Here is a 15,371-nt window from a genome sequence, read left to right as displayed (position 1 = left end):
CTGGAACTTCAGGGAAATTAGAGCATTTATATGTATAATACCCCATCTGCATATTTAAACATAACATTTAGGAACACTTGTCCTAGAAATAGTCATTGCTGTATTGGAAGTAGTCAGCTGGGGAAGCTTCATATTGCGCCTGTACTGTCTCTCTTCAAGTGCTAGACAACATTGTGTATGTAGTTTGCGATCTGATTGCGAGTGACTATTCGTAAACTGTATATACTACATCTTGGCAACAGCATGCAATAAAATGTGATGACGTAGAACTCATTCATGATACTTTTTCAAGTCTCATTTTCCATTTGTGCTAAAGTTCTCATTCAAACATATGTGCTGCAGTTTTTGGGTCAGACAGCTTAAGTAATGTACCACACAGCAGACAGAGCAGATACCATACTGCCGCCTCTGCATGGGGGTTGTTACGTTTCATGTGGTGGTTGTGGGGAGCCTGAGCACCCTTTGGGTCACACCACCTCCAGTGATGTCAGAGGAAATACCAGAGTGCTGAGGTAAAGAGCTGCCTCATATAATTTAGCAGATTCCAGTGAAGGTGACCATCATGATAGTGAAGACCAGAGATAAGGAGAGTAAGGAGGGAAACATTGGCTGATGAATGAGGCCCAGTGGGTAAAAGTCTGACAAGTCCAATAAACAGACCCAGCTATTTACCTTTGTGGTACAGACCTGACCCCACTGACACAGACATGCACACAGGATTTTTTGTAAAATGTCTGCTTTGACTTTCATGACTGGTTACTTTCATCGCATATGATGAGTCAGTGATGGTGCAGGAATCGCTTTTCTGAGACCAGCTCAGATTCCACTGCAGTGACACACAAAGAAATCTTAACATGTGACTTGAACAAACATCAGAAGCGTAAATTCTCTCTCACCCATCTGGATCGTTCCTCAAAACCTGACTCAACCTTTTATTTCCCACCCAACATATCTGCAAACCGAAGTAAATAAAAAACAGAGAGTGGCTTGGCGACGCACAAAGAAAAAATGAGCAGGATTAGCTGCTACCTATACTTAATATGCTGCACGCTGTTACTGTCAAAGCTTTTAAGAAACCACTTTAAATTGTGAACCCAGTTTCTTGGAAGGACGCTGTGTTCTTCCTGGTTTACTGAAGCAGAAAGATGAGCAGAACGCCTACAGTGAAGATGAAACATGGAGGAGGAAAGTTTGATTATTTTGCGGGATTCCACTGTCTTATTTCTGGGAAGTGAATAGATTGGAAAGATGCCATTCTGGTTATGGGTCATGAGGCCATTTAAAGAAACCATTATCTAAATAACGGTGAGAAAAAATAGAGAGTTGTTATTTAATAACAGTCCTACTGTGTATGTATCTGTGCATAAACATGTTTGGGAAGATGACAGGAAAGTATATTTCTACAATCATCTGTGCTTGTGCAGGCCTCCACTGTGTTATCTGGTAGTGCGTCTACCTGGATGACCTCATGGTTCGGTCGTGCGTAGATGAGGAGAAGCAGAAGCATTATGTTTGCCAAAAAGCACACCGAGCAGGCTGAGGTCATAGTCAGATAGGGCTTGTGGAAACACTGATGCTCTTGCTAACATGACTGGCCTTGGAAACTACTCCTGCAGGAACCCCAAAAAACAGGACAGTAAAATCGCACTGGGCGGCCAGACAGGACAGCAGACCAGCCCGAGTTGGGCCAAAAAAAGACCTGCTCTTTCCTCAGGTTTCCAGTTCAGCAGAGAGGACAAGCATGTGAAATGTAGATTTCCCATAATTTTCCATAAGAGGATGCGTTTCATAATATATGCTAGAAATATCTGGGTTGTAGCCATCCCTGAGCGTACTTCCTATAAATGTATGGAAGGCAGATGACCCAGAACAGGAGGACAGGAAGAGGTATTTCCAGAGTTTGTGTTGGTCCTTCAGCGTACCTATTTTCCACAGCCACTGCCTTGTAAAAGTTTTAACATACTTCCTACGAAATGACATCATTTCATGCCTCATTGAAATGATGTCATCGCAACCTTTTGGAGAGAAAAGGTTTTGTTTCATTGCACTCAATCTCAGGAACCTGGGTTCTCTTAAAGACTATGCCTTACACAAATCCAGTGAAGATCCCAAACTGATTTTCATCATCTTGTTTACACATGTCTGATTAGAAGTGGACCATATCATCATATTCCTCAAGATAGGAAATGCTGAAGTAGCTTAGTGTATGTCATCACAGTCCAGTGTTTTGTTCAATGCCAGCAGATGTTTTAAGTGTATCTCTGCTTGTGTCCTTGTGTTTGTTCCAGACGGACTTAATGAAAGGGGCTCTGAAGGATTTGAATCTCAACATTGTGGAAATGACTGATGAGAATGCAACACTGGATGGAGGAGATGTCCTTTTCACCGGTAGGTTGCTCTGTCACTCTATTAGATGACTCGCCCATTACAGTTGGAGTCTGGAGAAGGATTGATGTTTAGTTACACAGCATTATTTAGATGGCCGTGTTGACCTCTCTCTCTCAATGATCCATCTTTTCACTCCCTTTCGCCTTGTCCTGTTCATGACCATGACCATGCATGAGCATGGACAGGACACTGGGATCGTACTGTGTGGACTGAGTCCCTTTGTTTATTTCCCATGTACGGTCCACACAGAACAGACAGCAAGCGGACTGTGAAGACATATTCACTGAATTTGACAAATGATGTACTTGATTAGAATCGCTGACTCAACCTTTCACTTTTGCATGATCCTGCCAGTCAAAACAGCAGCCTGAAGCCTTCCTCATATGTTTATTAGTCCCACTACAGGGCAATCATTAGTGAGTTTTGGGCTTAAATATGAGCTCATCAAGGCACATTATGTCTTAAAAAGGTATTACAGCCATTCAATACATCCAATCCAATCTAGATCCTAATATATCTAAACAGTTTTACTGGGGTGAGCTCATGAGAGAGGGAGGGCCAAGGGCCATCGTAAAATAAAAAACATTTTACAAACACCCCAGGGTACTTAAATTCTGTTTTGCCGTAATGGAACATATAGATGAAACCAGGAAGGTGTGAACTTTGGGTTTGCATCTACTGTGGCTTTAGAGAGCACAGTGTGGCCTATATCAGGAAACGTAGAAACTGATGTTAAGTACAAAGTATAGAGATCTTATGATATTGTTAATAAATTCACCCTTAAGTGTTTTCTCCTACACTATATTGTGCTGAACTGCAAGGTAAAGTCTCAAATACAATTTGGGTTAAATAAATGAGTTATGTTTCTTGCAGTTTATTTCAGACTAAAGAAGGAAATATTTGTATTTAGTATTTAACAAGAGTCTAAAACCCTTACAACAGACTTCAATGTTCATAATACCCTTCAATATTAAAACACTCAATGGTTCAACCCACATACTGATCATGTTTCTGTTCTTAAAGCCAGTAAACTGTCAAGTTTGTGCTCTAAATGGAGCCTGTTGGAGACCAAGCGATTTTTCCTGCATGTTTCTACCAATTCACAATATGTTAGCAACAGAACACAGCTTCTCAAGCTGTCACCAGGAAATAAATATTACTATGACAAGCTTTTTATTTTTTTTTATTTTTTCATTTTATGAAGCACTTTGTGCTACATTCTGCTTGTGTGGAAAGTGCTACATAAATAAAGTGTATTTGATTGATTGATTGATTGATTGATTATATGACAAGCCGGGATGCTTTTAGCTTGATTTCCAGCAGGGCAAGCTTTTAAGACATTCAGCAGTTTCATAAAGTAACATTTCTCGCTTAAGCCTGTACTATAAGTCTGTGGTTGCTGTGAGCAACTAAACAAAAACTTTACAGGAGGACTCTGTGCTCCACTTTTAAGTTTGGGTGTGTGGAGGTCCCTCTTTAGATTTTTTTGTGTATGGCCAAAAATGTGTCAGAAAGGCTCTGACTTTTATAAAATAGCTGTTGTATTTTACATTTTTTAGGCCAGGACCTTTGGAAAAACAAATTTGATTGGCTTGCAGACGTCTATTAAAATTGTATGAAAGCAGGCTTTGTTTTTGGTCTTCTTCACTTCTACCTTGTATAAAAAGGAAGAACCAACATTAAGTTTTAGTAAGGTGTCAGGCCAACATGTTCCACCAGAACTGCTTCAGATCCCCTTGTCATTGATTCTCCAAGAACTCAATTGGAGGGATGAATACCATTTTTCCCAAAGACTTTCCCTTTTTTGATGTTTTGATGATTGTAGTAGAGATCCCTGTGTAACACATTGGTGCAAAGTCTCCCATAGGTGTTGAGTTGGGTTGAGATCTTTTGAGTGTAAAGGTCATAGTAGATGATTCACATCCTTTTTATACTCATCAAACCATTCAGTGACCCCTTGTGCCTTGTGGATGGAAGCACTGTCATCCTGGAAAAGACCATTCCCATTAGATAGAAATGTTTCATTATGGCATAAAGGCAATCACTCAGAACAAATCTGTATTGATTTGCAGTGATCCTTTCCTCTAAGGGCACCAGTAGAGTAGCCCCAAACCACACCAGAGAAATGTTCCAACACCATAAGAGAGCCACTATAGTAGTTAAAAGTTCATTTTTTTTCTTTAATTCGTCACTCATTTGTTTGTTCTTGTTGTTCTTGATGTGTCTCTCTTGGTTACAGCTTTAGTGAAGGTTCAGGGACAAACTGTGTAACTGACAAACCACATATAAGTCAGGGATTTACTGTGTTCACTTCATGTTAGGACTGCTGTACCTGTTAGTCTTGTACAAATACCAGCATATAGTTGTAAACAGGAAACAGCAGAGAACAGTGAAATAGCAGAACCTCTACAGGTCATAGACAGTTGACTAAGTAAGCAGACGATTGCGTGTAAGTATGCATCTGTGTTTTGGGATCCTCCACACAAACATTCCTCTGCGTGACCTCGGTGACCCGGTGTCTCAGAGCACCCGGCAGAACTTCCCCCCAGTTAAATAATCTGTTGCAAAACTGTTGTGTACCATCCTGCAAGGCCTGCCACGGCCGCCATAGTCCTCTGGCATCAGGTAATAAAATTGATGAAGGCAGACAGACAAGAACAGGGTGGTCTTTATTAGATTTTCTGTACATTCTGTTACAGTCGTGTGGTGAGTGAAAATGTGGGTCGGTGTCTTCTACACTGCGCAGGCCACTAGGAAAAAGCATAGTACACTTAATTGGGTTTCTAGACACTGGCTCTGTGCTGCCGTTCCTTCCAGCTGAAATCGGTTTCACATGGCAGGGCTAGAAACATTTCCTGTTGGCAGGGCCTCGGCTAATGGCTCATATTGTAAAGGCTCAGCAGCAACATTAGGAGCCCATCCCTGAGCTCAGTGTGCTGCTGCAGCCTCGCCAGGCATTCAGGACCGTCTGTTTGTGCCCCACCATACTGACCACAGTTGGCCTCCCTCACAGGCATGCTGAAAGTACACACTGTGGTGCCGCAGTGTTCAGCTGCTGTAGCTCCACATGCTCGCAGTACTGCTGGCGTTTCAGGTCTTTTGACTTTATCACTGTAGACTTAACAAATTCAAATTTCTAGGTATTGTATTCATTACGTAATTTGAATTACTTTCTTTTGACAGGTCGAGAGTTCTTTGTGGGACTTTCCAAACGGACCAATCAGAGAGGAGCAGAGATCCTAGCAGATGCATTTAAGGTGAGTTCATGTGGTGTAAAAAGGGGAAAATAAGGATATCGTCTTGAAAAATGACTCCCAAGAGAGTGTAAGAAGCCTGTTACCTAAATTATACACGTCGATAAAGTTGGAAGCAACACGTCTAAAACACAAAACTTGGAAATTTTCACCCTAAGTCTTGATTATACTCCCTTGTAGATGTACACATGGACATCTGTGGACACTACAGACATATTGTTGACTTGTTGTTGTTGTTGTGTGACTTTCTAGTCCACTTGGAGGACTGTTCCAGACATACACACTAAAATAGTATGTACGTGTTCCACATGTGTACACTACTGCCCTTGTAGCACACAGGCCCTGTGGACACACATTTTGGACTACTCACAGTATTTAATTCGGGAGATGACGAAACTGACGTCATGCGGACATTCACAGACGAAGAAAGTGTAACACTGGCCGTATGCTGCTGACATGATGGATGACTACATAAACAGTTGCAACCTACACATCTTGCACTCCAATATTTACTTTCACGTCAACTTTATTTTGGTTTTCTCCATTTCCTGGGAGAAATATTACATAATGCTCAACCACGCTCACTAACTAGTCACTGATGTTGTTTGTCAAAGGTAGAACTACAGTGCTTTCCCACTGAAAAAGATGCTGCAGCTGGAAACAAGGTTGCTGAGAGTGAACCAAAATTGAAAGCAATTGACAGTTAAGTGTTCTGTACAAGTGAGTTGAACTGTAGTTCTTAGTGGGTCTGTCAATGCCTTTGCCTGTATATCTAAAGATGGAAGAAACCTCCGTAACATCAACTGTAGGTTTCCTGAAAGGAAGTCTCAGTGTGGTGACTCCAGCCATCACCATCCTGGCAGTACCTGACTCCTCCTAACTGCCAGCTAATTGATAAATGAGCAAAGAGGTGGAGCTAAGGCGGGCCATGCCAACATCCCTGGGTCATTAATTGTCATATGATGCTACTCACACGCTTAATTATGTCTAACTTTAAGCCTTAATACATGTTAAACAGATGACTAATATAAAATTCCCCCCCATGCAGGAAATTACTTACAGAGACCAAAACCATTTTTCTACCAGGCTATAAACATGTTTAATCCTGCTGTAAAGTCGAGCATTTTAACTTGGAGGTCTATGAGGTCTATGAGGCTTTTGGAGCCAACCTCAAGTGGACAATCAAGGAACTTTTGTTTTCAGTCAATGAAAGTTGCTGTGTGGGCAAAGCGAGTGATAGCTCTTGTATTACATTTTATCTAATGTTAATAAAAAAGCACTCATCAGTCCAGCTTTAGGGTAATGTGAAGGTACGGCACTAGAAAATTAAACAAAATGTTAAATAACCATTACATATGTATGTAAGTCTGAAAAAAGTCTAAAGTATGTCAAATGAATTTACTTGAAGTATATAAGTTGTGCAAATTGTATTAGAAAAAGATGCAACTAATAAAATGAATTTAGTTCCTGTCCATAAATGTAAGTTATTGATATTACATTATTATCATTATCAATGCATCCATTGAAATAAAGCAACTTTTGCTCCAAACAATCAATATAACCTTTATTAACCATTATTAAGATATTGAAATGGATTGAATCTATGTTCTGTGTTTCTGAGAACTCTACTATATGGGAGACGAGTGACCTCTTTAGCAGAAATGCGCTCCTTTAAATACGCAGCCACCGCTCTGCCTTCCTTCATATCCGTCTGAATCGTCGCTAAATGCAAGCCTTCTGCAAGCCTTCTGCAAGCAATCACCCATCGCAAACAAGAAAGGAATAGATAAATGTGTTATCAATCATAAAAGCTTTAGGCCAGGAAGGTAATAGTATCATCACTCCACTTATCTTGCTTTTTTCATTTTTGCTCTACCTCCCCTTTTCTCTAATTCCATTTCTTTCCGCATCCATCAATGCCTCGCTACACTCCCTCCTTCTGGTCCATTATATCTGACCTCGGCCCATCCACCTCTCCCTCCATGCCTTCCGTCATTCATTTGCTGTTCTTTCAGTGGCTGTTCGACTAACTGTCTGCGTCAAGGCCACGCATGTCTTTGTAGGCTACACACAGTACATAAAAATATATGAACTGTTGCTAGGAGATGTGTAAGTCCTTCAAGACATCCTGTTTGCTGGCTGTAGACAGAGGCAGATTGATGAAAAAAATGTAAAGCACCTTGACATTTTTTTTAGCTTTTTCAGGCAAAGCTGGTCTTTCAGGTGAGTTTAAAAACTCTTTGTGTCTTTTTTATATATAAGTACAGAAATACTCTCTGACTTAAAAGTGGGAGTAACCAAAAATAAAAATTCTTCTGCAAAGTACAATTAAAAAAAGTATTTCTGCTTTGTTATTCAGCACCACTCGAGCAGAGAACTGTGAGATTATTGATTTGCACAGATGTAAATAGTCCCAGTGGCAATTAGTTGTTAGTCCTTGAGTCCAGGCCTCAGCTGGCTTTGAGGCGTTTTTAATCAACTATTGATGCGAACCTCCATCACCTCTGTTAAACAACCGTTGAATACACTGATTGGAAAGGTGATTTGGGAGAGTAAACCTATTTCTCATTAATTATTTCATGGACTATTTCTCCCTATGTCATTGTTAATTAGTTATATCAACCTGTCCAGTTGTGACTGCTGTTTTGACTGATTGTTGATGTGTAAACCATAAGCCATATATAATAGTGTATATATATATATAGTAATTTCAATACGTAGATTGCTAGTACCTATACATATAGAGACTGGAATCTACACGTCAGGTATTTAGTGTTCAAATCTCGATTTTGACTTCTTACACCTAAATGAACTTGCATTATTGGCATATAAAGTATGCTCTGCTCATTGAAAACAGCTCCTGTAGATAAAAATCACTCCATTTCAACTTGGGTAAATCTAACATTAGAATACCTTTTTTTAATTTTTTTTTTTTATATCACTTACATGTCTGAGTGCCCTGCAGTTACTTCAGTGGTGAGACCATACAGCTGCCTGTCAGCATGTACCACAGGCTGCATTACATCAGTAAACTGTGTTGCTGTGTGACCAAATCGTGGTGCTGGCACTGGAAAACTTCATCTGGAACCCTGGTGAGGGATGCAGTAGATGTTAAAAGCAACACCTTGTTGGATGTGGGGGGTATTAGTAGCTGTAAAGGCCTGTGTACACTTCATAGAGTCGAGTTGTTAGGGACAGACAACTGGGTCAGAGTGTCTCAGAAATGCAAGACTTATGCTGCAGCGGCAGATATCACAGGGCTCCTTTTGGAGGTCTTGTAGAGTCGGTTATGTCAGTAGGTCAAAGTTGTTTTGGTAGCACACATAGGACCAACACCATTTGAGGCAGGGGCAGTCATTTGTTTTGACTGTTCAGCGAACAAGCCTGTTTCCTCTTTTCAGTCCTTGTTGATGCCAGTGTTTGCATCTTTTTATCAGTTTCACCATGTTTTCCTTTCTGACTAATTTCCCCTCGCTGTGGCTTGACCTTGATAACCACAGCCAAGCTCGCCAGTGTCCACTCCTACATCCAAAGAGAATATTCAAAAGAATATCCCAAGCATCCCTGAAACAACAGAATTGTTTGAAGGAGGATTTAGGCATGCAGCCTGCAAACAGGCCCACAGTGTGGGTCACAAACATAGACTGATCCTATCTGTCATGTTTGCTGTTATTGTAAAGTGAAGAATTTTCATTCTGCAGACTTATGTGTATCATTTTTGGATTCACTCTGAGCCGCCATGACAAAGCTGAAAAGCTGGCTGACACACAAAGTTCAGAGGTGGGTCATAACGTCAAGAGTTCAGTGCATTATGGTAACCTGAATGGCCCTATTGTAGTGCTTCCATCTTCCCATCTGTATCTGATTTGAATTCCTCAGTATGGATTCCTCTGTGTTTTCTGTTATCGTTGATAAGATGGGACTTAATGATGCGTCTCTGGCAAATGACACTAGGAAAAATCGCTTGAGCGTCAATTATTGTTTTTTCCGCTTTTTATCAGATTGATTCCCCCTGTCACTGTTGTTTTTTCCTTTCATTATCAAATTAAGGATCATTTCGCTGCCAGGTTTGTTTAGTACTCAACAACTGCGTACAGATGTTGAAGCTCTTTGCTTCATGGTCCTTGCAGAGGTCAGAACAATTGGTGTTATTGATGGAATCATTTTGTTCAGGAAGTAGTGTAGAGGTTAAACCACTTGTTTTCTGTTACAGCTAAGAAGCACCGACTCCTAATTTCTTCTAATCAGATACTAACACATGCAACTGAAGTTCAGTGTGCTTTGCTTCTGGGTTTGTCAATAGAGTCTTTTCAGGTCACAGCATGGCAGTGTATCAGCATGTCAGTACAGATGAAAAGCAAGTCTCTCCCTCTTCATTCCCTTAAGGGTTTGTCTTGATAAGGAGAAATGTATGAGTTTCTAATTTTACACAGAAACTTCCTGTTTATAGATAAGGAATGAAGAAAGCTCAGATTAAATAATTCCCAGTTGGCCGTGCTGGATCTAAACAAGCGCCAAGAAAAGAGTTCAGGAAAACATCCAGGACGGGGTAATTTAAGTTTTTCGCATGATGAACCGCCAAGTGGTTTTCTGTTATTCGGTCACAATAGCTATCTAAGTGAGTCATATCACTAAAAATGAGCTAATGATGCAGTACAAATATTGAGCTGAAAAGTGTTAACATATACTTGAATGGAAAATGTCACAATGGAGTGTAGCAATGGAAAATGTACACAATTCTTCATGAGTTTTATGAAGCTAAAAGCTATAAAAACCCCTTCAAAACATATTATGTGATTAAGAAAACACATGGATGTCAGTTAGAAGAGTTATTTTCTAGGCGCAAACCAGAATTTATACGGTCATCAAAATGTATTCACATAGATTCAGGAAGGAAAGGTCTTGGAAAATAACCTCAAAGTCTCATATCCTATCATAATTCAAATTACAGCTTGGTATCACTTCAAGGTTTACAAATCTCAGTAGGACCCGACTCTGGCCGTAATGATTCTCTGAAGACTTACAGTATGTCTAGCTGTCACAAAGTGTGAGTCCTTGCATCAACTGCTCAATCAATCAACTTTGAAGTGGGAAATTCCTCCAGTTGGTTAAAGCACTAAGTCAAAATCAAAATAAAGTTGACGGTAAAATAATGTTGTTTCGACAGGGCATGCTGTAATTCTTCAAATATGGCTTTAATTCTTGCAAAGAAGGCCGCCTTTAACTGATGTTTTAATGAAGGGGTCGGTCCAAAATCAACTGCTAAAGGCTTAAGGTAAATAAAACACTATAGGCCCCTATACAGCGCTGTACATATGATCCTGTTCTACATAACAGAGCCATATATCTGCCAATTTGGATGCAATTTGCTAGTTGAACACTGTTTATCCTCAGGTTCAGAGATTTAAAGGCCATGAAAAAATGGTGTTTTCTCAGGTGGCCTCTTGCTATAAATGATGGGTAGTTACATGAACACTAAATCCTCTCCTATGGCTTGAACGGCTTTAGTCATTTCATGAGATTTCTTTATTTTTGTTTTTGTCATTGATTTTCTCACAACTTTGAAGTTGCAGGATTCAGTGGAAAATTGTCATTATATGTATTTTCATGCACCAATCAGAGCTCAGTAACATTTCAAGCAAAATGTGGTGTCAGTTGTAGTGTTGTGTTTTTTTTTTTTGCTTCTGTTGTTAAAATTCTGATCAAATCACTCCCACAGAGTCATGAAGAAGCAGATTATCAGAGTTTTTAATGTTGAGAAATACTAATGGAAGATGTTTTGCAAGATTTTTTTAGACTGATGCTTGTGTATTTGTGATTTTATAACTTTATGGTGAGATAATTAAGACTCCAGGGGCTTTCTGAAACCTTATCAGCAGGCTGGCTCAGGTGTTTGATAGTGTAGTCTGATCACTGGATGTAGATCTCAGGTAGAAGCCTGCCTTTTCTATTTCAATTGGCTTTCTTCTCCCCTTCCTCTGGCTGCGTGCAACCCTTTTCAAAGTCTCATTTATCACAGGAAACAACCGCCTTCAAGCAGCAACCTGCATGCAAAAATATTTCAAGTTTTGAAGATTTAGATGCAGTAGATGTGAAATGAGGCAGGCCTGCGTGGTTGTTTTGGTGATTTAGCCATTTTAATGACAGGACTCGCCTCCCCTCATGAAAATGTTCCACCAAAACAAAACCCCCAACCACGATTTTGCATTCATCTCATCGCTGTGTCCTGCATTTAGTAGTGCATGACATGATGGGATTGGTTTAAAGAAATACAAACAAGCCAGAGTATTTATCCTTCTATAGAAGAATGACACTGATGTGCAGCTAAAACCATTCTCCAGTGCCGAATAAGTGCTGCGGAGATAGGTCTGGCTATGCGAGATTAGATACTGTATAACCTGTGTTTAGAACACTTCTAATGACAACTTTTGGTATGCAGACACCCTGCAGCCAGAGAAAGCGTCTCCAGTCAGCCTCTTACAAGTTGCTCTGTAATCTCCCCATGAGCCCCTGAGCTCAGTGACATCATCTATCAGACACTCCTGCTGTTTGCGCCCCTGAGCTGTCCACTACTTTATTTAAATGCCACTTTATACTCTCTCTAATGATACGACACAGATCACCGCAGTGCTCCTTGAATCTTTTTTTTTTTTTTTTAGAGAACAGTATATCACTGAATAAAGCTGTAGAACATGTTTGGAGCTTGGAGGGATTGTGAAGTATTGTCACTGACAAAAGAAGATTTGCACCAAGTTATTTCACATTTGGATAAAGGGGGAAGCATTATGTTCTCACCAGAGAGCTGCTTTAGTAGAATTACAATTGCGAGGGAACAGTGTGTCAGCAGCTGAAGAGCCAGACTCTTGAATGTTGAAACCACAAGCTCAAAGTGATTCACGTCACCGCTCAACAGTGTGACCCCAGAGAGAGGTGACAATGAGTGGAATCGTTTCATTACCTTGTCTTCGTAAAGCTTATCACACTGAGTCTGTGCGATGTGATTGTGTTTTACAGGACTACGCCGTCTCTACTGTGCCAGTGCTGGAAGGGCTGCACCTGAAGACCTTCTGCAGCATGGGAGGACCCGGCCTCATTGTCATCGGTTCCAGTGAACCAGCGCAGAAGGCCCTCAAAGTATGGAGCTTGTGTTTGCATGTGCCGTATGTACACCCTGGCTATGCTTTGTAGCCATGGAAACCACCGAATCAATGTATTGGCGTTGTTTTCATTACTATGACGCACATTGACGCAGCGGATTCATTTTGACTGTTGGCTTGATCCTGTTAGTACGAACAACCCCGTCTTTTTTTTCCCCGGCTGCTCTGCAAAGTATTCAGCAAGAATAACACTACAAGACAGGACATCGCACGTGTTGATTCAGAGCAGACTCCCTTACTTACAGCTCGATGGCGGTTTCCCACTGCAGGCACATTGAAACCACCTGTCACCTTAATCCTTCCTCATTAATTCATATTCTCAGCTAATCTGAGGGGATTGCCCCTGGCGCTCACACTCCAGCTTCAATTACGAAGGTATTGTCCTTCCATTAAACAGCTTGAGCTCATTACTGCATAAACGGCTTCTGCATCGATCAGGCTCCGTCGTAACAAAGGAAACCCAGGGGATGCCAAGGCTCAACATAAAGAGGGGACAGTTTACACCCTGACAGAGACAGAACGGTCATTTACACCAAGAGAGTAATAAAAATCTCAGCCCATCCCCATGATGGAATTAGCCCGACAATTCCCAGACATCAACATGTGACACTGGATATGAACTTTTTAATGGCACGCATGACTGAAATGCAATTAGAAAATGTATTTGCACAGCACAATTAATATGTAATTACATAAGTATGAAGACTTACACCATGAACACATACACCCTTGGCCCTGGCAGCTCCTCTCTGGCAGCTCTCCTCATTTGCCTCCCAGTGTGAGATCTCCCCCTACTGGCCCAGTGCTAAACAGGGTTATTTTAAGTCAAGTAAAAGTCACATCTTATGTCTCAGGGGCAATTAAAACTAGACCATCAGACAGCACGCTCTAATGAGGCTAAAGTCCTTGAGAATAGCTAAAGGTCAGACTTGTTGGTTTTGTAAGCATGTTTACATTGCTGAAGTGTACACAAGAAGCCAAGAATCTATGCAGAAGCACATAAGCTAATTAATTTTATACTCCAGCATCGACTCATTAAGATTCCTGCCTGTTTGATCACCCCAGTAATTAGCTACTGGAACGAGGAGTGGCCGTTAGCGAGACTTAATGACAGGCTGCTCCGCTTTCTAATTACGGCTTACGTCACCTTCTCTTGCAGCAATTAGCTCCTGTTTTAAAGGACTTTTAACAACCCCAGATTTGTAATTAGGTAATGTTCTCTTTGTGGGGGGAGTGAGATCTTATGAATGCAGTTTTAATGAATTCAAACTGCTTGTTTTGGATGTAGATGCAGCTCCTATGGCAATGAGGCTTCTTGTCTGTGCACCCTTGGAACAAAGGCACTTTGTACAAATTAAAGTTGGAGCCACGCTAATTCATTTTGTCTTTGGGGAGCTACATTTTTTGCTGCTATAGGATATTTACTGGCACGAGAGGGAGACATGACCTGATTTTATTAAAGGGTTTAAATAACTTATGGTTCATTTTAATTTAAAAAAGAGTGTAGAAGGTGTGAAGTAAAGCTCGCTGATATCAGATTTACGGGACTTTTTTTTTTTTTTTTTGCTTCTTGGCTTTGTCTCTGCTCAGGAAGGCTCAGCGCTCAAAATATATACTGTACATGTGTCTGTGTTTGGCTCTCCCAGGGATAAGAATGCACGTTGACCGGATGGATTTCGTCATCCATCTGCTGTTGTCACTGCCAAGCTTCACTCATGAAGTCATCATCCCGAAATACAGCCTCTGTCAAAGGCTGCAGCACCCACTCCCTGTACTCTCACACACTATTCCCTCCCTGTAGCCGACTGCCCGGCAGGCTTCAGATCACCAGTCATCCCTTTACTTAGCCTGGTTTGATTCATGAGGTCATTACTCATTGCTGGTCAGGGTTTGAGCTTCGCCTCAAGGATGCTTGTACCCTTCAGTTTTATAGATAATGAGGTGACAACACAGTGAAGGTCGTATTCAGGGGGATTTATCTTAGATGACCACATCCTGATCCCAAATCCCTGATGTCCACATACACCAGAGAGAGACAACAACATGAACATATTCTCCATTTATGATGACATTTGATGTTTTGGACCAGTTTTATTTGGTTGTCAAATAGAACAGGTGGCTTTTCAGCAATAGATTTCTTTGCCTGTAATGCGAAAAGGAGCCTAATATGCTTTTCCTTGTTTTCTGTCACATACATAATGTCAGATGTTCATATTAAACGTGACCAGAGTTTTAAATAACGAGAGCAACATCTGAAAAAGTCATCTCTGTGGAAAGAAAGCTCAGGCTCCAGGCGTTTCTTTCTACTTTTGTGGCAACCTGAAGTCATCCCATCATATATTTCTTTATACTGTCATCTGCTCCAGACACAACATGTCCACAAGTCCTGCTGTAGTCTTTGTTGCTGCAGATGTTTATACGATCTACTGTCACATTCTGGACCACGTTTGAGCTTGAACATGTAGGGTATGGATTTTAGGAGAGCCGCTTTTGACTAGGAAGGAGAAATGATGTAACTTAATAGGTTTATAGTTGGCTTTGGGAGCTTCTGTTCCAGTAAGAGAGTGAAGTG

General features: G+C 40.9%; 1 protein-coding gene across 1 annotated transcript in view; it reads left to right on the top strand.

The window, feature by feature from the left end:
- Positions 1-15,371, top strand: part of ddah1 (dimethylarginine dimethylaminohydrolase 1) — an 88,897-nt gene that overhangs the window by 60,386 nt on the left and 13,140 nt on the right. Inside the window, exons 2-4 of the mRNA XM_008299563.1 lie at positions 2,289-2,388; positions 5,572-5,645; positions 12,657-12,776. Coding sequence (XP_008297785.1) covers positions 2,289-2,388; positions 5,572-5,645; positions 12,657-12,776 — 294 coding nt within the window. The remainder of the gene's footprint in view (positions 1-2,288; positions 2,389-5,571; positions 5,646-12,656; positions 12,777-15,371) is intronic.

Source organism: Stegastes partitus, unplaced genomic scaffold (assembly GCF_000690725.1).
Source record: "Stegastes partitus isolate 25-593 unplaced genomic scaffold, Stegastes_partitus-1.0.2 Scaffold31, whole genome shotgun sequence".
In the NCBI taxonomy this organism is placed as follows: Eukaryota; Metazoa; Chordata; class Actinopteri; family Pomacentridae; genus Stegastes; species Stegastes partitus.
This window is presented reverse-complemented; position numbering and strand designations above follow the sequence as displayed.